Consider the following 27,651-nt stretch of genomic DNA (forward strand, 5'->3'; position numbering starts at 1 on the left):
GTACCTCGTAGGTTGGCAACTCACTTAGTGATGGAGTAGGTCAGGACTTCACCTGCCCTATTGCTTTTAATACTCAGACCTCTTCTGAAAGGTAGGGGCTGTCCCACTTCCTCAGATGGGGACAGTGAGATTCGAAAGACAAGACAATAGCTCTTTCTAAAGCCTCTGCCTCCTTCCTGCCTCCCCACTGCCTGGGCTCCCCCTTACCAGGCCCCCCACTGCACAGATTATAAAGTGAAGCTTCGGATTCTGTGTCTCCCTCTCTCTCTCTGCCCCTTCCCCACTCGTGCTCTCTCTGTCTCTCAAAAAAAACATAAATGTAATTTGGGTTTTTTTGTGTTTTTTTTTTTTAAATAGAAGTTCATCCCCAGGGCGCCTGGCTGGCTCAGTTGGTAGCACGTGTGACTCTCAATCTCAGGGTTGTAGGTTCGACCTCACATTGGGTTAGAGATTACTTAAAAATTATAAAACTGTAAAAAAAAAACAACAACATGAAAATAAAAGTTCATTCCCTTTGACCCAGCAATCCACCTCGAGAGACCTACTACAAAAACACCAACTGTATAAACATAAAGCAATCGCAACGAGCTTTGTTTAAAGAGTGAAAAATTGTGAACCATCCAAATGTTCCCCAATATGAGATTATAATATATCCACGAATCGTCACAGAATGAAATAAACTTATAATTACAGACATAGAAAGTATCCAAAATACTATATTCAAGGGGGAAAAAAAAAGAATAAAGGAAAAAAAAGTTCTGTAATAACATGCTTAATAAGGACCCTTTAATAAAAATAGTAAATACCAGCACATAAGCACAGGAAAAACAATCATTTTGAGAGAGGAAAAGGGAGTATAACAAAAGACTTTCTTTTAATAATTTCTGTTTCTAGATATCACCAAAGAAGCTGAAATGTTCTTAGAAAATACACAAAATAAAGCAAGGGAAGAACATTCTCAAGGAGCTTAAAAGCGTTGGGTAATCAGGAACAGCACACTGATCACACTACAGACACTTTAAATATAAGCTTTACTTTAAAGCTGAAGAAAAACTGAAAATAATTTTTTTTTTTTTTTTTTTTTTTTACAAATCGTATCACTTAAAACATAATTTGGGAATGTTAAACATGAATTCTTAGTTAAAAATGACATTCACAGGGTACATCTTGACGTTGGCCAATATGAAGTTTCCTTAAATCCAGTATTTTATATAAGCTTAACCACCAAGGCTTCCTAAAACTTAATGATTATAATTTAACTTTTTAAGGTTAAGCAAGTCTTCCACGTAACACCCCATATAACTTTTTCAAATACAAAACATTTGTGTCAGTAAAGAAATTATAAAAACATAAATTATACCGAAGGGCTTGATTAAAAGGCTCTCTATATACAAGTAGATGTGTTTCATCTTAGAAAGCACACACACAGAGAAACTGAATCGAATATAGATGCCATTACATTCTCTTAGTCATGTTACATAGCAAACTGCGTGTTAATAAATGTCATTCTATTATGCATGAACTGAAAAAAACAAAGTGTATTTAAAAAAAAAGTCCTTGGACACTGGGGAGTGGACTGTGCCCACGCGAAGCACAGGAAAGCTACGGGACTTACAGGAACCGCCGTCTCTAGCTGGCTCCAGGCAGCACTGGAAACAGTCACCACCCTCAGAAAGACAGGATGGTCTTGTTAATGATTTCCACGGACTCCTGAATTTCATCCTCCTTGATCACAAGCGGGGGTGCAAACCTGATGATGTCGCCGTGGGTTGGCTTGGCCAGAAGTCCATTATCTCGAAGTCGCAGACACACTTTCCAAGCATCACAATCTAAAGAAAAATGGCCCAACATGCATGCTGATCAAAGACAAATGTGTAACACTCCCCTGCAGGACGGATGGATGGTTAACACTTCGCCTGGCAGGATACAACACCCAGGGCCTACTAAAGAAAGACGGCTGGTGGTGCAAACTTGCTTTGCCCTTATCCTTAAAAATGAAGTTATTTTTCAGCAAGTGCATAACTAGGTTTGAACAGTATGATTAGACATACAGTTTTTGTTGGTTTTTCAAAAATGAAAAAGACCAAGCAAAATTATGTGCTAAAGGCTGTTGTATTAATTATGAGGAACCGATGCAAAAAGAATTTGGGTAGGATGCAGAAGGAAACTGGCATAGAATGACCAACACCCCAATCCCAGTGAACACGACACATTCCTAAACCGGATCTGCTTCCTGAGCTCGTGCAAGGAGACTCTCGCCCTGTTATGGCACGACGCTCAACCCCGGCTGCACATCAGAATCATGGAAAAAGGCATTGCCAACGCCTGGGCACCATCCCAGACCCGTCAAATCAGAATCTCCAGGGTGAGGCAAGTTTGAATTAACTCTTTAAAAAGTTCCTCAGGTGATTCTAAAGTGTTGCCAGGGCTGGAATCGCTGCTTTAAAAGGAAGGGTGAGGGGCGCCCGGGTGGCGCAGTCGGTTAAGCGTCCGACTTCAGCCAGGTTACGATCTCGCGGTCCGGGAGTTCGAGCCCCGCGTCAGGCTCTGGGCTGATGGCTCAGAGCCTGGAGCCTGTTTCCGATTCTGTGTCTCCCTCTCTCTCTGCCCCTCCCCCGTTCATGCTCTGTCTCTCTCTGTCCCAAAAATAAATAAACGTTGAAAAAAAAAAAATTAAAAAAAAAAGGAAAGGTGAGCACAGGAAAATCCGGCAAGGAGCTTTTGAGGGCTATTACAAATGAAACAGCAGCACACACTCAGTTAAGTGATCACCGTCATCATCAAGGTTATTACTGCTGCTCCTGCTACCTTTACTGACGCCCAAAGGAGTGTGGGGAAGCGGGTGGATAGCAAAGAGGAAACCCTCCAGGAAAGTGCTGGGTACAGACTAACAGAAAGTAACTGGAAATCTACAAGTATTGCCGACCTAACCTAAGGCAGAATAACAAATGACATAACAGAACAAAAATAGGTCAAAGTAGTTAAATCCTTCCTGTAGGAACGGGCTCCATTTCCAAAGACCACTAATATAAATCAGGTGATACTCTGTCTAACAGACCTAGTCAACAATTTCAAACAGGGGAACCCAACAACCAGACAAAATACGTGTTTTCTTTCTTCCCATGAAAATGACATCTTGAGTAAAACGTTTGTGTCCGTACCTTTGGTTTCTCGAATAACAATAGCATTTAATAATCCTTTTCCCCTGACAGCGGTTACAACATCAGACGGCAGCTTCATGAGCTCATTCCTCAGGATGATACCCATTTTTTCTGCATTTTCAGCAAGGTTTTCTTCTTCCAAAACCTGTGTTTAAAGAGGAATTACACAAATGCTAAGACTACCTTGTTTTATGTTGTGCTTTAGTAGAGAACATGGACCATAAGCAAAGGAAGAGCATGATCAGATAAAGACTAGAGTAACTTAACTTTCATTTCTGTTTTCCAAAGCCTATACTGGTTTAATATCTAATTAAACATTTACAAGCTCAGATAGAGCCTTGCTTTAGTCACGAATCCATCCATCTGATTTTATGGCAAAATAATAAGAATTAAAATTTGTTTAATGCAACTGACTGATATCTTTTATTAGTTGAATAAGTCAATTGGCTAAGTTAACTTTAATTTTTAAACTACGATAGTTTCCTTTTGTTTTTCCCTTAAAAGTCCATCCCTAGAGATCACATAATTTTACACCTGTAGTAGGCACCTAAGGAAGAAGCGTAAAAGTGTTCAAATCTACAATCAATCAATCAATCAATGCCTTGCAGGCTAGGGCTGGTCATAGGGTGAGAGCTCTGTGAGCCACCCAGGGCCTATGGGCCCAAAGCCCCAGGTGACTGCAACTCAGACACCCCCCGAGTATCCTCATCCACTAGACCAAGGTTAAATTACCGAGCGCCTTGCCCCTAAAGTCCTTCCTCTGCACCCCATGTTCTAGAATACTCGGCCATCTTGTGTATGTCTCATTACACCAACAGGCCACTTCAACACGACCTCCACAAATGGATACCACACAGCTGGATCAGCCCTCACCTCCAGGGCCGCGATGGCCACGCGGCAGCCTAGTGGATTGCCACCGTAGGTTGACCCGTGCTCCCCCGGTTTAATGGTCAGCATCACCTCGTCGTCACACAACACCGCCGACACCTGAGAGAGAGAGAATTCGGTACCAACCAAATCATTTCTCAGACTAACCATTCCTGTTCCCAGCAGAGCAGGAACACAAGTGTTTATGAAGCGCGTACGAAATTGGACAGAAAGCTTCCCCAAACAAGAGTTACACTTCTTTCCTCGTAACTACCCGCGACAAACTGGCAATACCCGAAACACAGTGTAAGCACGTCAGGGCACTTCGAGGGCACAGAACCAGAGCATTTGGGAACCAAGAGGAAAGCGGTTTCTGCAACAATGTATTTTAGAATTCTTTCCACTTTCAAGGTAAAAGGCTTGGTTTCACTGCTTAAAAAACAATGTGCTGCACTGTGTTCAGAGCCCTTTACCTTTAACCCAGGACCAGTTACCGTCTCTGAACGGCAAACCCAAGGACAAAACTACAACCAAACCTTCATTTTTTCCAACCTCTACATTAACCAGTCACGGTTTTACACAATTAGTCACGCTAGATTTCTGAACAATGGAAAAAAAACCTCAGGGGTCTCCAGGAGGACTTTTGGGATAAAATGTTTCTACCCAAAAGAAAGACTGTAGCAAACTGCCAGGCACACTCAATTCTGCAGTGGAACTTAACTAAGTGGGTCAACCCTGTGGCCTCGGAAATGTTTCTATGCGCGTGCCAGGTGACCTAGAGCACCGGGGGTGTAACAAACCAAGGGAAAGGCGTTATTGTCACCACCAGCTGACGTAAAAATATCTTCAGGGCAGATTTCATGAGAGTAGGGAACAGAACAAGGGGCTGAGCATACAACTTACAGGGTATAAACCGCCGGAAAGTGCCTTTCCAAGAAGGACAACATCAGGTCTGACATTGTCATGATCGACAGCCAGCCACCTACCAGTTCTGGCCAATCCTGTCTGTATTTCATCAGCAATAAACAGAACCTATTGGAAAACATAATACATTAATTATCAGTTTTGTTTCCATAGGGAAGATAGTGACCTCCTACCTTTCCCCACACAAATCTGTCATTCAGACATTCCCTCGGATACGTGAACATCTTTTTAATTACCGACATAATTTCAACACCATCCTGTGAACATCCTGTAGACAAGCAATCATCTCCTGTGTCAGGCCACTCTCCCCAAGGGCCCATTCTGCTGTTCCGCACAGTAGAAAGTGAGCACTTTGGGGGAGAGGGGGACAGAACTACCCTCTGGGAAAAAATAAATTCACTTGCTTATTCCAAACACTTATTAATTAAATATTTCCTTCTTAAATCCGTACTAGCGTGGTGGGAAGAGGAGGAGAGGGACACAACCAAGGGTCCAGGGATGAGCACAGGCTGCTAGCGTGGAGGGAAGGAACCACAGTTGGGGCCAGGAAGTCTGCAGCTCTGCCTGGGCCCCGGGTTGGCCAGTGGCCAGAACCAGTAAAAAGTCAGCTTCTGGGCAGGCCGCTCATAGGGCGGACTAGAGGGCTCCAGAATGAGGTCTCCCCCTAGTGGAAAGGGGATGCCACCTTTACTTCTCCCCTCCCGGCCCAGCCCTGAGCCAGGCAGGCAGGTGCAGGGTACACGACCTGGTGGCGGGTGCAGAGCTCTCGCACGCCCATCATGTAGCCGGGATCGGGAACCACGACGCCCGCCTCACCCTGAATTGGTTCTACCATGAACGCGGCAACGTTTGGATCCTGAAGAACACGCTACAAAAAAATATGAATACACTTTAGTAACGTCCTTTTTAGCCTATTCGGAAATCTGAAAACACAGGCTGCATATATTTTTACGTTAAGTATGCAAATTAAAGTTTGACACCGGCTTATATTCTGACTTCAAAGTATTCACATTTCTGACGTTCAATTACCAAAAGCTCCAAATACTTCAGCTTTAAGCTACTCTACCTTATATTTTCTGATATTAGTTTTCACTGTATAAAACTAAGACATTAGTTTTTATAGTAATTTCAGTGAATTAGTTTTACAGATTGAAGATATTAGTTTCAAATATTTCAGTGAATCTTTTTATTTTACAAGTCATCTACTCATAATTTTATTTATTTTTTTTCTTAATTTCAAGTAATCTATACACCCAACGTGGGGCTCAAACTCACAACCCCAAGGTCAAGAGTTGCATGCTCCAGCCACTAAGCCAGCCAGGCGTCCCTCCACTCATAATTTGAAGCAGCTAGCTGAAAACTGAGTAATCTTACCTAATGAAGTAATTAAACACATACTACCCAAGGTACTCATGCAGGATACAAACAGCAGTTAGCTGGTTCTCAGGATTAGACCATGGCACCCAACTTCCCCATGTTGGAAACTAACTGACCATTACAGAGACAGGTCTGCAACCCGGGCTCAACTTAAGTTAGATGTTCACTGCAGTCAGATACCTATTTTGATTCATACATCCAACAACTGTAATTTCTATTTAGTCTGTGCTAAAGCACTATGATGCTAGGGAAGTACCTCAAGAGCAGGCAGATCATTATACGGAATGATTTCAAACCCTGGCATAAATGGTCCAAAACCTTCGTAACTGGTTGGGTCTGTGGAACTGGAGATAGCAGACAGTGTTCTGCCCCAAAAGTTTCCAGCTGAAAAGGAGAAATAAATAGAGATGATTTCAAACGCCCAAGTTTAATAAGCACTTCCCCCCAAAATGCCTTAAGAAGTTTGATTTGTTAAAAAAAATGAGGGTTTGCTTTAGAGAGCCTCCAGTGAGCTTTCCTTTGTTAAAATAAACCTGATATTAAACACCACGGTTCACATGCACATGACCACCCAGGTCTGGCCTTGCAATTGCTACTTCAGGCACTCCTCTACTCATCTCCAGACTGCAATGTATAGACCCCAAGGATAAACACTTGTCTTTTCTTCCAAGAATCCCAAACCGTAACAACTGAGGCATTCAATACGTGTTTTTCTAGGCTCAGTGCATTTATGCTAGTGATAGGAGAAAAACAATATCCCCTATGGAGAATTAGTACATCCCTGTTAAACACCCAATACTCCAGAATGAATTTTAAATTTCATTTGCAGAAAACATCTTCAGGCAATCTAAACACTTTCAATTTTGCCTTCCTTGGTATTAGAATCTTTTATGTGCTAAATGACTAACGTCAGCCTTTGTTCAGGAACATCTTTTTACCCATTAATTTATTTCATTAATAAATTTGAGGCCCTACTATATAGGTCAGGCACTGTTCACCATGATAGAGTGGTCACCATGACTGGCAAGCTTCCTGCCCTCAAGGAGCTTACACAAATGCCAGGAGGGAAGAAACAGCATAACCTGAACCAGAGTAAAGCAAATGCATGAGATAATTTAAACTGGGTTAAATTCAAGCTAGGAAAGAAACAATGTAGAATGACAGCGAGGTTTGGGGGTTCTTTTTTTTAAATGTTTTATTTATTTTTGAGAGAGAGTCTGCGTAAGCAGGGAAGGGGCAGAGACATGGCGGGGACAGAGGATCCAAAGCTGATTCGAACTCACGAACCGAGAGATCATGACCCAAGTCAAAGTCGGATGCTCAATTGAATGAACCACCCAGACACCCCCGTTTTTGTTTTGTTTTAGTATCTTTCTGCCACCTGTGCCAGCACCAACTCAATTTAACCCAGTACTGAACTACTGTATTTTGGCTTCAAAGCATCTCTCAACATGACTCCTGCAAAGGCTCTCTCACCTACAAGTGATCCCCACTCTACTTGTCCACCACCAATGGCACAGAGACTGACCAAGCTTGTTGAAGAGAAAAGGCACCAGGGGCACCTGGGTGGCTCAGTTGGTTGGGTGGCCGACTTTGGCTCAGGTCACGATCTCGCAGTTCATGAGCTCGAGCCCTGCGTCGGGCTCTGTGCTGACAGGTCAGAGCCTGGAGGCTGCTTCGGATTCTGTCTCCCTCTCTCTCTGCCCCTCCCCCGCTTGCACTTTGTGTCTCTCTCTCTCTGTCTCTCTCTCAAACAAATAAACAGTGGGGGGGGGGGGGGGGGAAGAAAAGGCACCAGTCAGACCAGGAGCCTATCTGCTCTCCTCCACTCAACCTCAGGAGTATCCTCTGTGACTCACTCTGCAGGTGCAAGGGACTTCCAGTTAGGGACGGTCTTCTTTGTCTCTCTACCCCCACTGACTCACCAGTTGCTTTCAGTGCTCAGGTGAAAACACCTTCGTACTTTTTGCTAATATGATAGAGACTGATACAGTCTGTTAAGAATGAAAATCACCAGGAATGCCATTGTCGTTTGCAAGAAACAGTTAGTTACGCTGCCCTACAACTAAGGCACAAGATTTCCAAATGGCAAGTCACAGAGCTGAGCAAAGAGTTTTTCTTCTTTGGAAATAGTAATGTCACCCCTAAAACCAACTACACTTGCCCATCAGAATATTTAACAATTTCAACTACCATAGAATGAACTTTGACCATGTACAATGACAAATTTATCCACACTTTATGTTTTTAAAAATTAAAAATCAAACCCTTAAAAACAATCCTACAGAGGACAAACCAGTGGTCACTAGAGAGGAGGTGGGTGGGGGGTAGGTGAAATAGATAAAGGGGATCAAGAGTACACTTATTGTGGGGCGCCTGGGTGGCGCAGTCGGTTAAGCGTCCGACTTCAGCCAGGTCACGATCTCACGATCCGGGAGTTCGAGCCCCGCGTCAGGCCCTGGGCTGATGGCTCAGAGCCTGGAGCCTGTTTCGGATTCTGTGTCTCCCTCTCTCTCTGCCCCTCCCCCGTTCATGCTCTGTCTCTCTCTGTCCTAAAAATAAATAAACGTTGGAAAAAAAAATTAAAAAAAAAAAAAAAAAAGAGTACACTTATTGTGATGAGCACTGAATAACGTATAGAATTGTTGAATCATTGGGGCGCCTGGGTGGCGCAGTCGGTTAAGCATCCGACTTCAGCCAGGTCACGATCTCGTGGTCCCCGAGTTCGAGCCCCGCGTCAGGCTCTGGGCTGATGGCTCAGAGCCTGGAGCCTGTTTCCGATTCTGTGTCTCCCTCTCTCTCTGCCCCTCCCCCATTCATGCTCTGTCTCTCTCGGTCCCAAAAAATAAATAAACGTTGAAAAAAAAAAAAATTAAAAAAAAAAAAAAAAAAGAATTGTTGAATCATTATATTATACTAATGTAACCACTATAACACTGTATATTAATTATACTTCAACTAAAAAAATGAGCAAAAAGTAAAACTAGTAATAATAAAAAGTAGGCAGGGGCACCTGGATGGCTCAGTCTGTTAAGCGTCTGACTTCAGTTCAGGTCATGATCTCTCAGTTCCTGAGTTCGAGCCCCATGTCGTGCTCTGTGCTGACAGCTCAGAGGCTGGAACCTGCTTCGGATTCTGTGTCTCCCTCTCTCTCTGCCCCTCCCCCGCTCACGCTCTGTCTGTCTCTCTCAAAAATAAAATGAACATTAACAACAACAACAATACATAAGCAGGCAAAAGGAAACCTTTGGAGGTGATGGAAAGGTTAACGGCATAGATCGTGGGTGACGGTCTCATGGGCATACACCTGTCTCCAAGCTCATCAAGTTGTATACATTAATTATGTGTACCTTTTTGTACGTCCAAAAACAGAAGTAAAATCTAAATAAACAAATAAGATGCCAATACAAGGTGGGGGTTGGAGAAGAGGAGGGTCAGATTACATCATCTGAATTGGTATTCAGTATTCAAGCCATTCCTCTCAACCATTCCCAGAAATATAGCCAAGGCAACTCCAGTCCTCTCTTCCACCAGCTTCTGAGAACATGATACAACAATACATCAAATACTAAGATTCAGACTTCATGCCACACCTAGGACATGGCTCCTCTCTAACGTAACCCAACCTCAACAACCCGACAAAAATGCCCTACAAATAAGACCATCTAATTAATGAGAAAACGGCTATGAAAAGATCAGATGAGCATGGGGCACCTGGGAGGCTCAGTTGGTTAAGCATCTGACTTTGGCCCAGGTCACGATCTCACGGTTTGTGGGTCTGAGCCCTGGGTCGGGCTCTGTGCTCAGAGCCTAGAGCCTGCTTTGGATTCTGTGTTTCCCTCTCTCTGTGCTCCTCCCCAACACGTGCTCTCTCTCTCTCAAAAAAAAAAAAAAAAAAAAAAAAATTAAGAAAAGAAAAAGAAAATATTCAGATAAGCAGAGGAGAAATAAATCATATAGTCATTCATATTAGGGAGTGAGGAGTAGGAAGTTAATTAGCAGAGAAAAATCCCATTTATGTGGAAATACTTGGAAATAATCCCCAAAGAAAAAAAACTCTCGATTTTTATGATACATTCAGCAGATAGTATATCGTGGATGAGGCAAACACATGACAAATATTCTATCAGTAAATTAAAACAGTAAAAGCATCGTATGTTGACATCACAGAGGTTAATGCTGAGTATCACATACCTGCAAAAACCACCTTTGCCTTGTATTTTGGAATACCCTTAACAGTGTAGCCCCATCTACGAGCAAGTTTGCAAGCAGTCTCTCCAGCCTCCACTCCTATCAAGGAAGAAAAATTTTCAGTTTAAAAAAATGTATCTTAAATTATCAAAAAAGTAGTAAGATCATATCCTTGGATATTTAATGAAAAAAAAAAATTTTACCTGTATTCATAGGAAGAACTTTGTGGTAGTTGAAAAGTTTCGTAACATACTCTTCGTATTCACCAAGTACGTTATTATAGAAAGCCCTAGATGTTAAGGTCAGTTTGTCTGCTTGACTTTTCAGGGCATTCACAATCTTTGGATGGCAATGCCCTTGGTTGACAGCACTGTAAGCACTCAGGAAGTCAAAATATTTTCTGCCTTCTACATCCCATACGTAAATACCTAAATATATAAAAAGTTATTTTAGAAAACCACTAAGTTACAGGAAGTTCAAAGATTAAGATCGCTGGCAAGCCTTCTGAATACATGAACCTCTACTTAATTCAGAATGGTTGTTAAAGCAGGGTTTAGCTCATGCATAGTAAGGTTGGTTATAAATAATCTGGTTTACAAGGAATTACATTTTATCTGTCCAACTTGAAACTACACATTTAACAGGAACACCATTAACATGAAACGGTCTATAAACGGTAGAGCGAAATCTTTAATCCTAGAAAACTGGGGTTTGGAATTTAAAGGCAGAAGTTATACGTGACCTAAAAATCATGACTAGTTGACTGTAACCACCAAAAGAATGGGAATATAGATTTTCAAATCATACATCTAACTGAGAAGGATCTAGTATCTGACAACCCAATTCAAAAACGGGCAAAGAACGTGAATAGACATCTCTCGAAAAAAGATATACAAGGGGCGCCTGGGTGGCTCAGTCGGTTAAGCGTCCAACTCTTTGATTTCGGCTCAGGTCATGATCTCGTGGTTTGTGGTTTCAAGCCCCACATCAGACTCTGCACTGACAATGCAGAGCCTGCTTGAGATTCTCTCTCTGCCTCTCCCCCACTCATGCTCTCTCCCAAAACAGATAAACTTTAAAAAAAAAAAAAAAAAACTAAAATATCTCAGAGGCACCTGGGTGGCTCAGTCAGTTAAGCATCCGACTTCAGTTCAGGTTGTGATCTCACGGTTCTTGAGTTCAAGCCCCTCGTCGGGCTCTGTGCTGACAGCTCAGAGCCTGAAGCCTGCTTCAGACTCTGTGTCTCCCTCTCTCTCTCTCTCTGCCCTTCCCCAACTCATTCTCTCCCTCTCTCTCTAAAATAAACACTAAACAAACAAATAAATAAATAAAATGATAAATTTTAAGTTATGTACATTTTGTAAAAAATTTTTTTAGCTTGACTATGGATATTAAAACATATCAGGTGGCTTACCAGCTAACTTTTACCATGTATTCAATGTACTGTGTTAGTCGTCTTTGTACATTCTCATTAGAGAAAGAAAGAAAGAAAGAAAGAACGAACCTATTTAAAAAAAAAAAAAAGCCACCCCATGAGAGTGTTACCACACTACAGTACAAACATATGGAAAGAGACACTTCGATATGGAACTAGCCCAAGCTGCACACATGGAACCAGGACTTGACCCCAGGCACTCAGATTCCAGAATCCACAATCTGCTACTCCAAGAATATTTTTATAAACCAAACTGTTTCCAAATTTGTAATCTAGATTTTGCTCAAAATCTAGATCACAGTGCTGGTCCCAAATAAAATACAGCAAATGATAAAAATGTTTAATATTCATACATCACCTTCTGGCCCAAACCTAAGTAATAAATTTTGGTTTTATTAGGTTAGGGCTGTTATTTCAAAATGTGGATTAAATCACCATTTGGCAACTATCAGTAATCATTTATTCAGGCAGAGAATAATTAGCGGATGCCAAAAGTGTGAGTGAAACTTTGCAGAGTCTCAAGTCATGTCCCCACAAGATATTTAAAAGGGAAAAATATTAACTTTGCAGTGAGGGAGGCTGGCAGACCCTACCTTGCCAGCCAACTCCAAACTGAGGTTCGTTCTACAACACTATTGGCCTGTACTCTTCAAGAACACCAAGGTCAAGAGGACAAAGACTGAGACCGTTCTGGATTAAGGAAAACTAAACAGACCTGAAAACTAAATATAACCCATGACTGGAGATTTTCCTTTGCCTACCGGACAACAAATGAAATCTGAATCAGGTCTGTAGATGAGAAAATGGGGTTGTTTCAGTGTTAACTTCCCAGTCTTGATAGTTACACTATCGTTATGTAAGAGAAAGTTCTGTAGCTCAGGAGAGACACACAAAGTATTTACGTATCAAGAGGCATCACGTGTCTGCAACTTCCTCTCAGTTCAGGAAAAAAACGCAGTTGTGTGTGAAGAGAAAGAGAAGATGAAGCAAAGGTGGTAAAATGTTAGCACTCGAGAAATCTGGCTGAAGAGTAAAAGAAAATTCTTTGCACGGCTGCTGCAACTTTTAAGCCTAAAGTTGTGCCAAATTAAAAGTTAAAGGACAAAAACAATAGCAACGGTCGAGTACTTTGCTTATGTATCTTACAGTCCCTCCTGGCAAGGTCCATCGTGACAAAGACTGAATAATGAAGTTCATCTTGTATTCCCCTCCATACCTAATACAGCAAGCACTCAATAAATGTTGAATTAACTAGACCTGTAATATAGAAATTAAATGCACCTGGGAAAACGTATACTGAGAAAATTTAAAAGCAATTTTTACAAAAGGTTTCAAGCAAAAGGGACGGGGGGGGGGGGGGGGCGGGGGGGGCGGGGAGCAGGGGGATTAATTCAAAATGTACCTTTTCCTCTCTCCAGGGCTACAGGTAAAGGATGATAGTTGTGTGCACCATATTTAGATTCTCGCTCAAAAATGTAATCAGAAGATGGAGGGCCCTGGATTGTCTTTTTAGTCGCAACAGACGTAGCAGAAGCCACTGAGGAATGAACTCCGCGACGAAGCACAGAAATCGTCTGCAAATGAGCTAGTTTGGAAAACATCGTGCCTTTCAGGGAGGAATACCACCCACCTGTCCGAGGAGAAGAGAAGGCAGTAAGAATAAGAATCTTCCCAGAGTCCACGTGTGTGGGCTCATCCCACACGGAGCATCTGCCACAGTCCACCAAAGCATCAAGACAACGAGCGAGGGGCGCCTGGGTGGCTCAGGCGGTTGAGCGGCCCCTCCCGATTTCAGTTCGGGCCATGATCTCACGGTTCGTGGGTTCGAGCCCCCACATCGGGGTCTCTGCTGTCAGCACTGAGCCTGCCTCAGATCCTGTGTCCCCCTCCATCTCTGCCCCTCCCCTCCTCACACGCTTTCTCTCAAAAATAAACATCTTTTTTTTAAATCGCAATTTAAAAACCATTTAGAGTAAAACCTGACAAGCGCTACAGCAGGATGTGCACAAAGTACTATGCGCAAGGACTCCGAGAGAACACTAAGAAAATCGAAAAAACTATGAAGGGGAGGTCAGAGGCTTTTACTGACACTCTACTGTGCCACTGAGAGTTTTTTCATAAACACACACACTTTTTTTAAGTCCTCAGTGCTGAGGGTACGTCAAGGACAAGGAACTCACTCTGGGGGCCTCAGGCAAGGCTGCACAGCACAGGGGCTAAAGAGATGGGACCGGGTCTTGTGGACTTAGCCACGATTATACAGGCACTGCTGCGGGGCGCCTGGGTGGCTCCATCGGTTAAATGTCAGACTTCGGCTCCGGTCAAGATCTCAAGGTTTGGGAGTTTGAGCCCTGCTTCAGACTCTGTGCTGACGGCTCGGAGCCTGGAGCCTGGAGCCTGCCTCAGATTCTGTGTCTCTCTCTCTCTCTGCCCCTCCCCTGCTTGAGCTCTGTCCCTCTCTCTCAAAAATAAACATTAAAAACAATTTTTTTAATTGTTTTTTAAAAAGGCACTGCTGTGGGGACAGGATCCTTTCAGATGGACACAGACCCCCAGTAAGGAGACATCAGACAAGCAAGCAGCCTGCCCAGGAGTCATCCTGTCATGGGGAGGTGACGGAAGGACTGAGAAATACCTCGTGTACTGACTCCGTCCTTGTATGTAAGGAGTGAAGACACTGAGAAAGAATTTGGTTTCTACAAAAATAGGGACCATCCAAAAGGAAAAAAGGTGTAGAGAGGAAAAAGTGATTTATTGGGGGAAAGGAAGGGTGTTTTAAGTATAACACCAAAGACAGAAACTACAAAATGTAAAATCTGTTACTGAGCCACAAATATCTACAATTTCCAAAGGACAAAAGTATCATAAACAAAGGTTAAAGGCAAAAAGACCAGGAAAAAAATCATTTGGTAATTTATAGTAACATTTGAATAGCTTTAACATTAAGATGAACTGATCAAAACATATATTACATGTCATATATTACATACTTTATAAATTATATAAAATACATATCATATACATTTATTTACACACACACACACACACACACACACACACACACACACACAGATGAAAACTGGCAATTCCCAAAAGAAAATCTACTCTGCCAGGATGGGTGTTTCTATAAAACTTATCCCCAAAAACCTGCCCGACAAAAGCAAGTATTGAAAGGAGAAAAAGGTAATCAGGAACTAGAGAACAAACCTCAAGGAGCTAAGAGTTTTAGTAACAAAATGTAAGCATCACTGAGCAAATTGACATTTCCTCACAACCTATGTATAGATTTCGGAGTCGCGGCTGCCCCCTCAACTGTCCCCACCAGCCCTAAAGCCAGCCCGGCCACAGAGCTTCCCTTAGGGCTCTGTATCCACCTGGACCATTAATAGTCATCATAAACCGTGAAGCAAAGACTGAGGTATGGAAGAAGCTTGGAAGAAAAAGGAACGTGGAGAAAATGCATAGCAATTGTGTCTGGGCAGGGGGTGAAAGATAATTTCAAGACTGGGGCACCTGGGTGGCTCAGTCAGTTAAGCGTCTCAGTCTTGATTTGGGCTCAGGTCATGATCTCGTGGTTCGTGGGATCCAGCCCTGCAATGGACTCTGCAGGACAGTGTAGAGCCTGCTTGGGATTCTCCCTCTCCTGCTTGTACCCTCTTACTCCCTTTCTCAAAAATAATAAACATTAAAAGAGAGAGAGAGAGAGAGAGAGAGAGAGAATTTCAAGACTAGTAGAAAGTTGCCAAATACTAAGCATACTTAGTATGTCTATATTTATTTTTTAAAAAGACTAGTTAACTCATGTTTAAACAGAGTTCCATGAATGACAAGTCAAATCACACAGTCTCGCAGAACTCCACTTGAACTGCCAGATTGACAAAAATTTAATACTTGGAGCTTGGCTTCCCTTTCAGCTTGGCACGACCTGGTAAATCCTGTATGCTCAGGAATTTGCAATTACTAAACAAAATCCGGCACGCCAGGACTCACCAACTATCCTGTCTTCCCACAGTTCAAATTAGAATGCAGATTTGTGATCTGAGATCCAACGACGGTCTCAGAGGATCCGAGAACTCCTGAAATAAAATGCGGAATTGTATGCATAAGTGCATTTTCCTAAGGAGAAGGTCCCTAGTTTTCACCAGGTTTTATCTGAGAGAGGCATGTATCAATAACAAAGTTATATAGGAACTAGCGGACCGGAGATAGCAGTTCACAAAAATGCAAGGTCTAGTGATGCAAACGAGATAGAACTTCTTCAAAATACTACTGTGCAGTTTAAAACCTCCTCCTCCTCCCCCTCCACTTTATTTCTTGGCCTCTTTATGCTCTACTCAGTAAGAAATAATGTTCTATTTGACCACTAAAAAACACAATTTTTGACTTGATCAAATCAGCAATAAAACACGGCGTTCCATGGTAATACTTAAACGAAACACCATCTGAAAAGAATTATAGCCACAATCATAGCCTTGGAAGGGTCTGTCCTCTTAGACCAGTAATTTCACTCCTAAGATGCTACATTCATGGATAAAAGATGGTCAATAATTTGAGACTGGATCAGCATAATCACATACATAACAACGTGCTGTCATTTAAAATAATGATAGTGAGGGGCACCTGGGTGGCTCAGTCAGTTAGGAGTCTGACTTCGACCCAGGTCATGATGTCACAGTTTGTGAGTTCGAGGCCCCCATCAGGCTCTCTGCTGTCAACGCAGAACCCGCTTGGGACCCTCTGTCCCCCTCTCTCTCAAAAATAAACAAAATCAATAAATCAATAAAATAATTATAGTGTATGACATGGAGGGATGTTTCAGGATATGTTTAAGTGAAGAAAAACGGATATACAAAACATTCAAGATCATATATAAGGAAAAACTACCTGAAAAAGGCACAAAAAAGTTCACTGTGGTTATCTTTCTACTATTCTGTACTTTCCATATTTTCTAATGATCATGAACTACTACATTTATAATCAGAAAAAAAAAGTTAGCGACACCTGGGTGGCTCAGTCAGTTAGGCGTCCGACTCGGCTTCAACTCAGGTCATGATCTCACAATTCGTGAATTCGAGCCCTGCACTGGGCTCTGCGCTGACAGCACGGAGCCTGCTTGGGATTCTCTGTCTCCCTCTCTATGTCCCTCACCTGCTTGCTCTCTCTCAGAATAAATAAACTTAAAAAAAAAAAAGAAAAAGAAAATTATTAAAAATCAAGCTCAGTTCCTAAGCTGTCACATTAGAAAGGTTAGGCAACACACAAAACTAAGGGGAAAAAAAAGGTTTGAGAAGCTCTGGAAAAAATGGATTGTGGTTAAAAGAAAGGTAGCGTTCATTTCCCCTAGGAAGTGCAGCCTGGATTACAAAAATTAGGTCTAAAAGTTCATTTGTACGTAGGGAAGAGGGTCAAATACTAAAATAAAAACTATTCTCTATGATTTTGCTATCAAGGTCTGCAGCTCTGTGACTAGAATCTGGCAAAGAGGCACTACTAAACTAAGTGAGGTATTTAAAAAAAATACTAAAAACTCTCTTAACTAGCATGATTTTTTTTTAAGTTAGCTCTACACCCAACATGGGGCTTGAACTCACAACTCTGATATCAAGAGTCGCATGTTCTACAAACTGAGCCAGCGAGGCTCCTGTTTTAAGTTCATTTTAAGGCATGTTTTAAGTTCATTAAGGGTCGCCTGGGTGGCTCAGTTGGTTAAGGCTTAGGTCATGATCTCCCAGTTTATGAGCTCAAGCCCCATGTCAGGCGTGCTGATGGTGCAGAGCCTGCTTGGGATTCTCTCTCTCTCTCCCTCTCTGTCCCTCCTCTGCTCTCTCAAAATAATAAAACTTTTAAAAAAATTGTTTAAGTTCATTAAAAGGTTGATGCAGTATTGCAAGTGAAAGGAATCTTTGAAATTATCTAAATTCAATGGTCTCCTACTATTTACTCAGCTACTTTGCAAAAGAAATGGGACCAAATACCCATTTATCCGCAGAGTTCAATCTTATTAAAAAAATAACTACACCTCACAGACAAATCAGTAACATTCAGAACATTGCTAATACTCATCCTTAAGGTTTTTAAAGATGAACTCTGGATATGCACCTGGAAAAAGTCTTGCAGTTGAAAGTGTGATGATGTAACCAGAATCCTGTAAACATATTTCTAGTAAAGAACCTTCCGTGGTCGAGTTACTATGCTCGGCACTATACAAGAAACCTTAGAACAGACTTAAGATGGGCTCAAAAATAGTATCAGTAATTTCCTCTTCGAAAAAGGATTAGAAAAGCAGGAGAGGAGAGCAGAAAGTCCAGAGTCTAGAGACCAGGATTTAAATTCTAGCTGAGCCTCTTCAAAGGACCTTTGGAGATTATCTTGAGCTTCATTTCCCCATTCGTAAAATGAGGTTGAAACCACTCAAGGTCATTACTGAGGATTAAATGACATAATGTTAAACTGCCAAACCTGGCATAAATGGCCACTCAGTTCCCTTCCTCCCTTAAATCCAATAATGGAACTTGACAATTTCTACAATATAAAAATCAACATTGCCATGATTTCTTTTTTAAACCTCCCCAAAAAAGCCGGGGGGGGGGGGGTGGTGGTGGGTGTCGCCTGGGTGGTTCAGTTGGTTAAGCGTCCGACTTCAGCTCAGGTCATGATCTCGTGGTCCATGAGTTCGAGCCCCACGTCAGGCTCTGTGCTGACAGCTCAGACCCTGGAGCCCTGCTCCTGATTCTGTGCCTCCTTCTCTCGCTGCCCCTCCTGCTTATGCTCTCTTACTCTCAAAAAATGAATAAATGTGAAAAAAAAATTTTTTTAAACTTCCAAGAAAATTTTTCTATTGATAAAAAATTAGAAACACAGATGACAAGAAAAATTAGCTGCAATTTTATATTTTGCAGTATAAATCTGTAGTATGCATAAATACTATACCCATTAGCTTTTTTTCACGCTCCCCCATAGAATTTACAACATAAGACCCCCCCTGAAGACTCCCAGGAATCTTGCATGTTTTTGTCCCAGGTCCTAACACTTTAGGACACTCGTCTTCATGCCTGGCCCCCTAGTACAATCCCAGTAGGCTCCTTAAAAGAACAGTAACCATGTCTTTTTTTTTTTTTTCATTTATTCATTTTTTAGAGACCCAGAGCATGAGCGGGAGAGGGGTAGAGAGAGAGGGATACACAGAACCCGAAGCAGGCTCCGAGCCCAGTGTAGGGCTCGAACCCACGAACTGTGAGATCATGACCTGAGCTGAAGTCAGACGCTCAACCAACTGAGCCACCCAGGTGCCCCGAACAGTAAATAACCATGTCTTAAAACTCACTTTGCATCCCCAGAATCCAGCCCAGGTTTGGACACTCCGCTACCATTCTTTGTCAAATGAATGAGGTCATTCCTAAATACAGGTAGGACTCCTGAAGAAGTCAAGGCAGCAGAGAGAGCAAGGCCATCCAGAGGGCAGATAAAATCGTCCATCCCTGAGTTGAGTCTAGCTCTAGAGGAAGCCAGCATTCCCTAAGATACCACCAGGAGCAACTATAATCTTTCCATCAAGAGATCACTTCAACAAACACGATTTCCCGCGTTATGTGGAACTTAACGAACAAAACAAAGGACCATGGGGGGGGGGGGGAGAGGAAAACCAAGAAAGAGACTCTTAACCATAGAGAATTAAACTGATGGTGAACAGAGTGGATGGGAAGATGGGTTAAATGGGTGATGGGGATGAAGGAGGGCACTTGTGAGGAGCACTGGGTAACTGTATGCCTGAAACTGATATTACACCGTATGTTAACTGGAATTTAAATTAAAACTTTAAATGACAAAAAAAAAAGTTCACTTCATGAGATTTAATGGCCTTCAAGAGTCAAAGCGACGTGTATAACGGTGACCAGTCCAGGCTGTTGTCCTGCGTTTAACCAAGGCCCACAGTCAGCTGCTGGAGAAAACAACACATTGCGACTAACAGCAAAAATTTTAACACTGAGTGTTTTCAGTCATCTCCATAACTCCCAGTCTTTCTCCAAGCTATTATTACTCCTTTCCATCTAATCTATCCTGTCTACCTCAACACACACCTAAAACAGAATTCCCATAAAAGGCTGCATTTTGAAGAGTTAAGTCCGCAGTGCACTATGGGTTTTTAATTATGCTAAAAAAAAAAAAAACCAGTGGAAGTTCATCAAAAAGCCACTAAAGGGGTGGGTGGGTGATGGGCATTGAGGAGGGCACCTTTTGGGACGAGCACTGGGTGTTGTATGGAAACCAATTTGACAATAAATTTCATATAGTGAAAAAATAAAAAAATAAACCTACAAAAAAAAATGCCACTAAAAACTTGCGGAGTAAATTTGGCTTTACTATGTTGGTCAAATATTTACTTTTCTTGAGGTAACCATTCACAAATGCAGTCCTTTTTTACAAGTTCTGCCAACAAAAGTTTGAGGGGTTTTTTTTTTTTTTTTTTTTTGTACGTAATCTGGCTAAAATTCAACTCAAGTGCGTCACTGGCAAACACCTTGGGCATTACTACTGAAAAAGGACTGGTTCAGCCACACCACACCCTCCACACACCTCCCAAACCTGGTGCCTTCCTCTCAATATTAAAATATAGGAGTCAGTCCGCCCTCCAGAACTCAGTAAAGGGCATAAAATACGCACACAAGTGAATGTAACAAAGGCAGAGTATAGGGGGAAATATAAATAAGACAGCGTGAGGGGAAAAAGTGCCTTTTCAAGAATTTTTATTACAAAGTTTTACTTTAAAGTTATGCTCCGTCTGGGGGGGGGGGGGGGGAAGGGATGTAAAACTGATCTTCAACCCCAAGAAAAACTGTAAACCCAAAACAGTAAGTTTTATTTAAATCTTATTTTTATTAGAAGATTCTAACTTTCAGAACAGGATTCAGAATACGTTTATCTCGATGAGCTCTGCATAATATACGCAGCTGCTGAATCACCACATTGTGCACCTGAAATTAACAGGACACTGTATCTTAACTACACTGGAATTAAAACTTTTAAAGATGCTTCCAAAAAAAAATAAAAAAGAGTCTACTTTCATACTGGGATCTTTTTCACAGTCCGGAACTAGATTCTCTGAAGATGAAACCAGGATATTCTAATGAAAGAAGTGTATGTGAGGGGCCTGAGAAAATTTAAACTTAAAAGCTTAAGTTACGGGAAACTGAAACCTAACCAAGCTTAACCAGCTTGTTCCACTTCTGTACAATTGCTTGGCGCGCCCATGTATTCCTGATCAATCATTATTGCCTGGCACAACCGTATATTCTTGATCAACCATTGTTACTTGGCACATCCGTGTATTTCTGATCAATCATTGTTGCTTGGCACATCCGTGTATTCCTGATTTCCCCATGACTTGTTTGTACCTGTCTATAAAAGGGGTGTAAAAACTTCTCTCAGGACCTCTCGGCGTCACCGGCGACGAGTGTGCGGAGGTCCAGGTTCGAACCTGCAATAAATGACCCTTGCTGCTTAGCTTTGACTCTGGACTCTGGTGGTTCGTTTTTGGGGGTCCCTTAAACTCTGGGCGTTTCATATGGTTTCTTTCAAAATAGGTGAAGTAAAGAATTTGGATCACAGAAGGGACACTTCCCGGTTCAAACTGAGAGAATCAGTTTACCGACAGAAACTCTTACAAACCCGGAGAGATTTAGAATTGAGAAAATTAAAGATTAGTAATTCCTTAAAGCTAATTCCTTTCAAACCCACTCCTTTTCTCTCTTAATTGATCACTTTATCAAAGAGACAAAACTGAAATCAAGAACAGTTTACGGTGACAAAAAAAAAAAAAAATCGAGGATCAAAGGTTCTTGAGAACAAGTGCCCCCACTGAATTCAACCAGAATTTACTGATGCTCAGCTCTGCTGGCAAAGGAACTCCAGGAATAAAGTTTTCGTGCCGAAAGCCCGGTTGGCCCCAATCCCTTGACACCATCCAATGAATCTGCACATTACTGCAGATAAGCCTCTACTTCTGCAATTTTTTATTCAGACAAAGGCTGGAAAGAAAACGACGTTGGGGGAGGGGAGAGATAAGCAGGTTGGCTGCAGGGCCCAGGCGCTGCCCGGAAGGACTCGAACCCTTTTCCAGAGTCTCCATCAGCGCCCCCCGCCCCATTACAAAAGCCACCGTTTACTGAGCAGTTGCCCCGCACCCACAAGGCACCCTTCTGGTCGACCTCGGGAACCCAGGATACCCGCGGAGTCCCGAGCCCGTTCCCCACGAGCCGGCGCCCCATCACCTCCTTCTCGCAAACCCGGAGGTGCGCAGCCAAGGCGCAGAGACCCCGGGGAGTGGGGGGTCCGCGGCGCGGAGTCGGGGGCCGCTGGCCTGGAGGACCGAGGGCCGGCCCGGCTCCGCCCGCTCTGGCAGGCGGAGGTGCCACATCCCCAGCCTCTCTCTGCCGCCTGCCTCCCTCCCTCGCCCGCCCGCCCTCCTGCCGCTCGGGGCCGGGATGCGCCACGTCCCTGCCCGCCGAGGCTGCGCTCCGGCCCACTGCTCCCCTGCCCCGCGGTGCCAGCCGCCGGCCACGTAAAACGGCCGCAGAGGCGGAGCCTGCCCGCCGGCCGAGGCCCAGCGCGTCCCGAGCCCGTTACCCCCAGACCCCAAGCCCCGGACCCCGGACCGAAGCCTCGCAGGCCGGCCGCCTCGCCGGCCGTCGTGTGGGGCGCCCCGGTCTCGACCCAAGTCCCGGCCCCGGAGCGCCAGCGCGGATACCTGGCAGCACCTCCAAACCCGGCACGGGACAGGCGGCGTCGACAGCGCGGCAGCGCAACGGCGGCGCGTCACAGAGCTTAAGACGCGGCTTCCGCCCCGCCCCCCGGGACGCCCTCGCCGCCCATTGGCTGGCGGCAGAGGGCTGGGCACCAATCGCCGTGCGCCCGGCCTCCGCCCCGCCCCCCAGACTGCCGCGCTTCGGGGACCCCGCCTCCCACCACCGGTTCGAAAGGCTGCTCGAATCTCCTTGGCGCGACTGTTCTGGGCCGCCGCCGCTTCCCTGCGCTTCCGGTGCTGGCCTGGCCCGTGCCTTTCAGTCGGTCGCTCACCTCCCGCACTTTGCTGGCGGGAAGACGAGGCCCGAAAGGATGAAATGTCTGTTGGGCGCCCTTGGGGCTCGCGGAGTCTCCTGGGCCCCAGCCACGAGGCTATGGACCACAGGCTCAATCCCCAGCCCAGCGCTCCTTGGCCGAGCTCCCGTTCCTTGCCACGCAAAGCCTTTTGTGGGGCTCCCACCCAGCTACGCCTCAGATACGGCTGCGGGACCCCTCGAACCCTGTGAGCTTCTGAACTCACCCCCAGAAGTCATCACGGCAGCTGGTAAACACACGGCCCACCTCCTCGTGGCACTCCGTGTAAGTTTGTCTGCAGCGCCCTGCACAATCCGTGATAAAAACTCAGAACTCAAAATGGACAGTCCAGGATTATCTCGTAGTAGAATCGGAAGGGACTTGGACATCATCACTTAGCCTACACAATTTTTGTAATATATTGGAAAACAGAGACTGGGAGAGGAGAAGCCACTTACCCAGGGTTATCCCACGGGTGAGAGGCAGCCCAGCCCTGTGTACCACTGCCCTTCTCCGTGGGTGGTGGAAGACAATGGCAGGGACAAAGGACGGCACCATGTTTCATGAAACCATAGTGGTCAGTCAGGCTCCCAGCTAGAAACAAATGGCACACTCCAAACTGGAAATCTGAGATGCATTTGTTAAAGGAATTATTTAAGTGTGGAGTGGTAAACCACAAGGGTGGAAAGCAACCTGGGCCCAATGCACCCTTGTGAATCCTGGCCTGCAGGGAGGGGTTCCCAAAACCCAAAGAGAGAAAAGAAAGGAGAGGCCACCTGCCTGAGCTGTGGTCATCAGTGACCCCACTGGGAGGGTGCTGGAGTGGTAAGCATCCAAACTCTCATCTCTTGCCAGAGTTCTCCGTGGGCTGAACATATTAGGAAGCTAGAGACCTAGGGAGCCCTTTAAGGAAGTTTCTGCAGGTTACCCTCCTGGGACACCGGTTCTGTGGGAAAGGGTGGAGAGTGGACGGGGTAGGTAGGCGCACGGGAGACATTCAGCACAAATAAGCAACTAAGGTTAGCCTTAGCGGAGTAGAAAGTAAAGTCCAAGCTAATGTGGTCAGGGCTGGAAAATGGTGTGGGACAGAGGCAGTGCTGTAAACAGCAGAGCCCGTGTCCGCAGATGCCCAGAGCAAGGCACCAAAAGGGATTCAGTCCTCCTTGGCTCCACCTGCCCTAGACCAATGTCACTTACTCCAGTTGTTACAGCCACATGCTCTCTGGAGCTCACCGAGAGCAGGACTTTGCCTTTTAGTTCTTTGATGTCCCTCCACAAAACTGAACACAGTGTGATTTCTTGGAAGTTAGGTCATTCTGCCCTAGAGTTCAAAGAGGGATCCTTCCTCCAAGGTCCTGCTCCACAAACCTGGGCAGGTATATAGAGCCAAGCCTAGCTCTGGAAACTCTTACAGAGCCCAGGAATCCTCAGCTCTGCCTTGGCAAGTAGGGTCAGGCGTTTCTGAGTTCATGAAGGGAACATGACACCCAAGATCTGAGTGTAACCTCAAAATATGTTGCATTGCCTTTGGACTCACAGATAAGATGCTCTTTACCCCCCCAAAAAAAAAAAAAATTCATTTTCAAGAACACCTGAGAATGTCTGGCTTTTATCTCTTTTCTCTCTTATCAGAAAAAAAATGCAATAGTTACAAACAACATGATAATATTTTATGGTTTTTCCACTAGTAGTTATTTTTCAGCATAACCTGACCTTGGAGCCCTGGACTGGAAAGCAGCTTGTTTTCAACCAAGAAACAGAACTGCTCTGTTTGTATGCTTTTTACTTGTACAATCTAGAAACATGTAAAACAGACCATACTTGACAAAGGTTTTTGAGCCTCTAAAACTATTCATAGACTCAACCAATTATTCAGGAGCCATAAATCTGGGAGATATAGAGACAGACCCATCCAACACCTAAATTCATTTCATTAGTTCACTCAACAGAGTCCCTTGAGCGCCTACATGCCTGCTTCTGTAGAGGGTTTCACATCAAGCAAGAGCACAGGGGTCACTTCAGGAAGGAGAAATTCAGGAAGTGCTCTTTCAACAGGAGTGAACTGAAATCTCGCAACCTTGACCATCTAAAAGAGCTATAACTACACAAAAAGAGGAAAGAAGTCATTTTCTCCTATCGGCAACCCTCAATTATTTGGTACCCAGTAAAACGATTTATGGATTCTACAGGCCTCTGACTTATCATTGCTTCCTTCAATGTCTAATTCATTATTACTTGTCATTAGTGTAGCCTACATATACTTGGCCTTGAATTGAGTAAAAAGGAAAACTCCAAGCTGACAGCCAAGGAGAAAGACTGGTAAAGACACTCAGAAAATAAGTGTTTGGTGATTTTTTTACCCAGCAGGAGAAATTTTCCTTCCCTCCAGATTTCATTTACCCTAAAAAGATATCTTCCTACTAAAGACTTGGCAACTTTGCACGACGACGTGTCCTCCCAGCTGCTACAGCACTGGGCTGGGTGGGGCAGACATTTGAATCTGAAATAAACCTGCTTAAGTCCAGAAGGGATCTGGCAGGAGCAAGGTAAGCAAAATGGTAACAAGAGGTGGGGAGGAGTAGCTCGTAAAAGTTCTGAACTTAGGTCTGAACTGGGAACAATAGGCAGAGATTCAGAAATGTTGCAGTTAAAATGTTGGTGCTAGTAGGAAGATCTGCCCGCCAGGAGTATTTATTTTCTCTCCCCAGCAGCTGAACTCCACTTAAGAAGTCTAGATGCAACCAAAAAAAAAAAAAAAAAAAAAAAAAAATCTAGCTGCAGCTCCTGTCCTTCCACACCTGCCACATGACACCCTTCCTGGCTACAAAGGCCACAGTGGTCACCCACCTGCTGTCACTGTTTCACCTGCTAGCTCTATCTATGTCTTATCATCCCATGGAGGCTGTAAGTTCTTGAAGGTTGAACCTGTCTTGCGGGATTTTTACAGCCTCCCAGAAACCATCTTCGTGGTGCCTTAGTAGGAATTATTATTCTACACTGTTTTCCGGTGGACAGGAATTAGTGACAGAGCAAGTGGCCATTACGGGAGTATGATCCTGAGATTCCAAAAGCCCCGGTGGCCCAAAGCCCTCTTCACTCTCAGACTAGGAACGGCAGTGCAGATGACAGCCCTGGAAGCTGGGGTTGAAAAAAAGAGGACACTTCAAACCATTATTGTCCATTATCTAAGTGCTGGAGGAATGTCATTGGGTGCAGTAAGTTTATACTGTTGAGTGCTGGAGAGGAGGAGGTAGACCAGTCCTTAGCATGGGCCATGACATCCCCAAATCTCATGGGGACAGAACTGGATCCAGGAAGGGAGCCTCCGAGGACTCTGGGATCTGGTGACTATAGCTGGAGTATACCGTGTGCCTGGAAGTCTGAGTAGAAAAAAAATGGAAAATACCAGAAGGGGGATAGAGGCCAACCAGCCACTTGGGCTTACCCAACTAGAGGAGAAGTCTATTTAAATCAGCTCAATAGCAAGTGTTTAAAAAGAGACTCGTCTCGTGGAGGTGAAAAGTCAGCTAATCCTCAATGTTGAAGCATAATAAATGTAGTATTTTGAAATTATGAATTAGAGATATAAATGCATAGTAGATTTTAGAGCTGAAGAGCTTTAAACATGTAATCTAATACTTTTAAAGACAAATCCAAGACTCCAAGGTAAAGGCCCCAGCCAATGTTATAAGAAATAGGTAGGGACACCTGGGTGGCTCAGTCGGTTAAGCGTCCGACTTCGGCTCAGGTCATGATCTCACGGTCCGTGAGTTCGAGCCCCGCGTCGGGCTCTGGGCTGACAGCTCAGAGCCTGGAGCCTGTTTCCGATTCTGTGTCTCCCTCTCTCTCTGCCCCTCCCCCGTTCATGCTCTGTCTCTCTCTGTCCCAAAAATAAATAAATGTTGAAAAAAAAAAAATTTAAAAAAAAAATAATAAATAAACATTAAAAAAATAAAAAAAAAAGAAAGAAATAGGTAATGGACGAGCCAAGAAGCCAGGTTTCCCACCCTATCAAGTTCCACACTTGAGACAATCAGAAGCAGGAATTTGAAGTAAGAAAGTTCAAGGTTAAAGTCAATTTTTTTTTTTTTTTACAAAAAAATCCAAGTAGTGAGTTTGCAGCCACTTATGTTGGAAATTATTTGCATTGCTCATGACTTAAAAAAATAAGAGAAATCTCAAGTGCTAGTTAAATATTTACATCCTTATCTATCCAGATACTAATAAGCTCAGTGTATTTTGCAATGATTTTTTTATTGATTCCATGAAGGCTAACTCTGAGTGCCAAAACTTGGATAACTTTTATTTGAAGTCAGAGAATCTAGAAGTCAATCCTGACTCCACTCCTTGCCTGGGTAACCTGAGATCCCACTGCTCACTTATCCGTCTTGTAAAATGGGTTATCCTGAAGACCTCTAATAAATGTGACACTAAAAGATCTACCTACTTCTAACCTACCCAGTGGCTCAAACCACGGGGGCATTAATATTTTTATTTACAATAATGAGTAAAGGTTCTTTCACAAAACTTCACCATCATCACCTGGCTTTGAATCTTCCCTCTTCTGCAGATTACTACTGAAATCTAAGTAAATCATGTCTT

General features: G+C 43.7%; 1 protein-coding gene and 1 long non-coding RNA gene across 3 annotated transcripts; one reads left to right on the forward strand and one right to left on the reverse strand.

The window, feature by feature from the left end:
- Positions 1–764: 764 nt before the first annotated feature.
- On the reverse strand, positions 765–22,827 carry OAT (ornithine aminotransferase). Of its 2 annotated transcripts, XM_086681113.1 has the most exons (11): positions 22,700–22,827; positions 15,946–16,031; positions 13,358–13,585; positions 10,724–10,948; positions 10,524–10,619; positions 6,586–6,713; positions 5,698–5,820; positions 4,932–5,060; positions 4,035–4,148; positions 3,162–3,306; positions 765–1,829 (listed from the first exon to the last, which is right to left on the reverse strand). In XM_086681113.1, exons 3-11 carry the CDS (start codon positions 13,554–13,556, stop codon positions 1,669–1,671), a joined length of 1,320 nt encoding a protein of 439 aa, XP_086537239.1. In that variant the 5' UTR covers positions 13,557–13,585; positions 15,946–16,031; positions 22,700–22,827; the 3' UTR covers positions 765–1,668. The 2 variants fall into 2 exon arrangements, with proteins under 2 accessions (XP_086537239.1, XP_086537240.1); XM_086681114.1 differs by lacking the exon at positions 15,946–16,031 and having other exon boundaries at positions 22,700–22,815.
- A 29-nt stretch (positions 22,828–22,856) lies between these two features.
- Positions 22,857–25,237, forward strand: LOC147576219 (uncharacterized). Its single transcript, XR_015241907.1, has 2 exons — positions 22,857–23,334; positions 24,987–25,237. It is a non-coding gene; the product is annotated as an uncharacterized LOC147576219 (long non-coding RNA).
- Positions 25,238–27,651: the final 2,414 nt, after the last annotated feature.

The sequence above is a fragment of the Puma concolor genome, chromosome D2, assembly GCF_028749965.1.
Source record: "Puma concolor isolate L17-30 chromosome D2, mPumCon1.1.hap2, whole genome shotgun sequence".
NCBI lineage: Eukaryota > Metazoa > Chordata > Mammalia > Carnivora > Felidae > Puma > Puma concolor.

Coding starts and splice junctions, on each gene's coding strand:
- OAT (XM_086681113.1), bottom strand. CDS start 13,556: ATGTTTTCCAAACTAGCTCATTTGCAGACGATTTCTGTGCTTCGTCGC. Junction 5,061..5,697: donor AGCTCTGCACCCGCCACCAG/GTCGTGTACCCT, acceptor GTTTTCCAATAG/GTTCTGTTTATTGCTGATGA. Junction 3,307..4,034: donor TGGCCATCGCGGCCCTGGAG/GTGAGGGCTGAT, acceptor CTTTAAACACAG/GTTTTGGAAGAAGAAAACCT.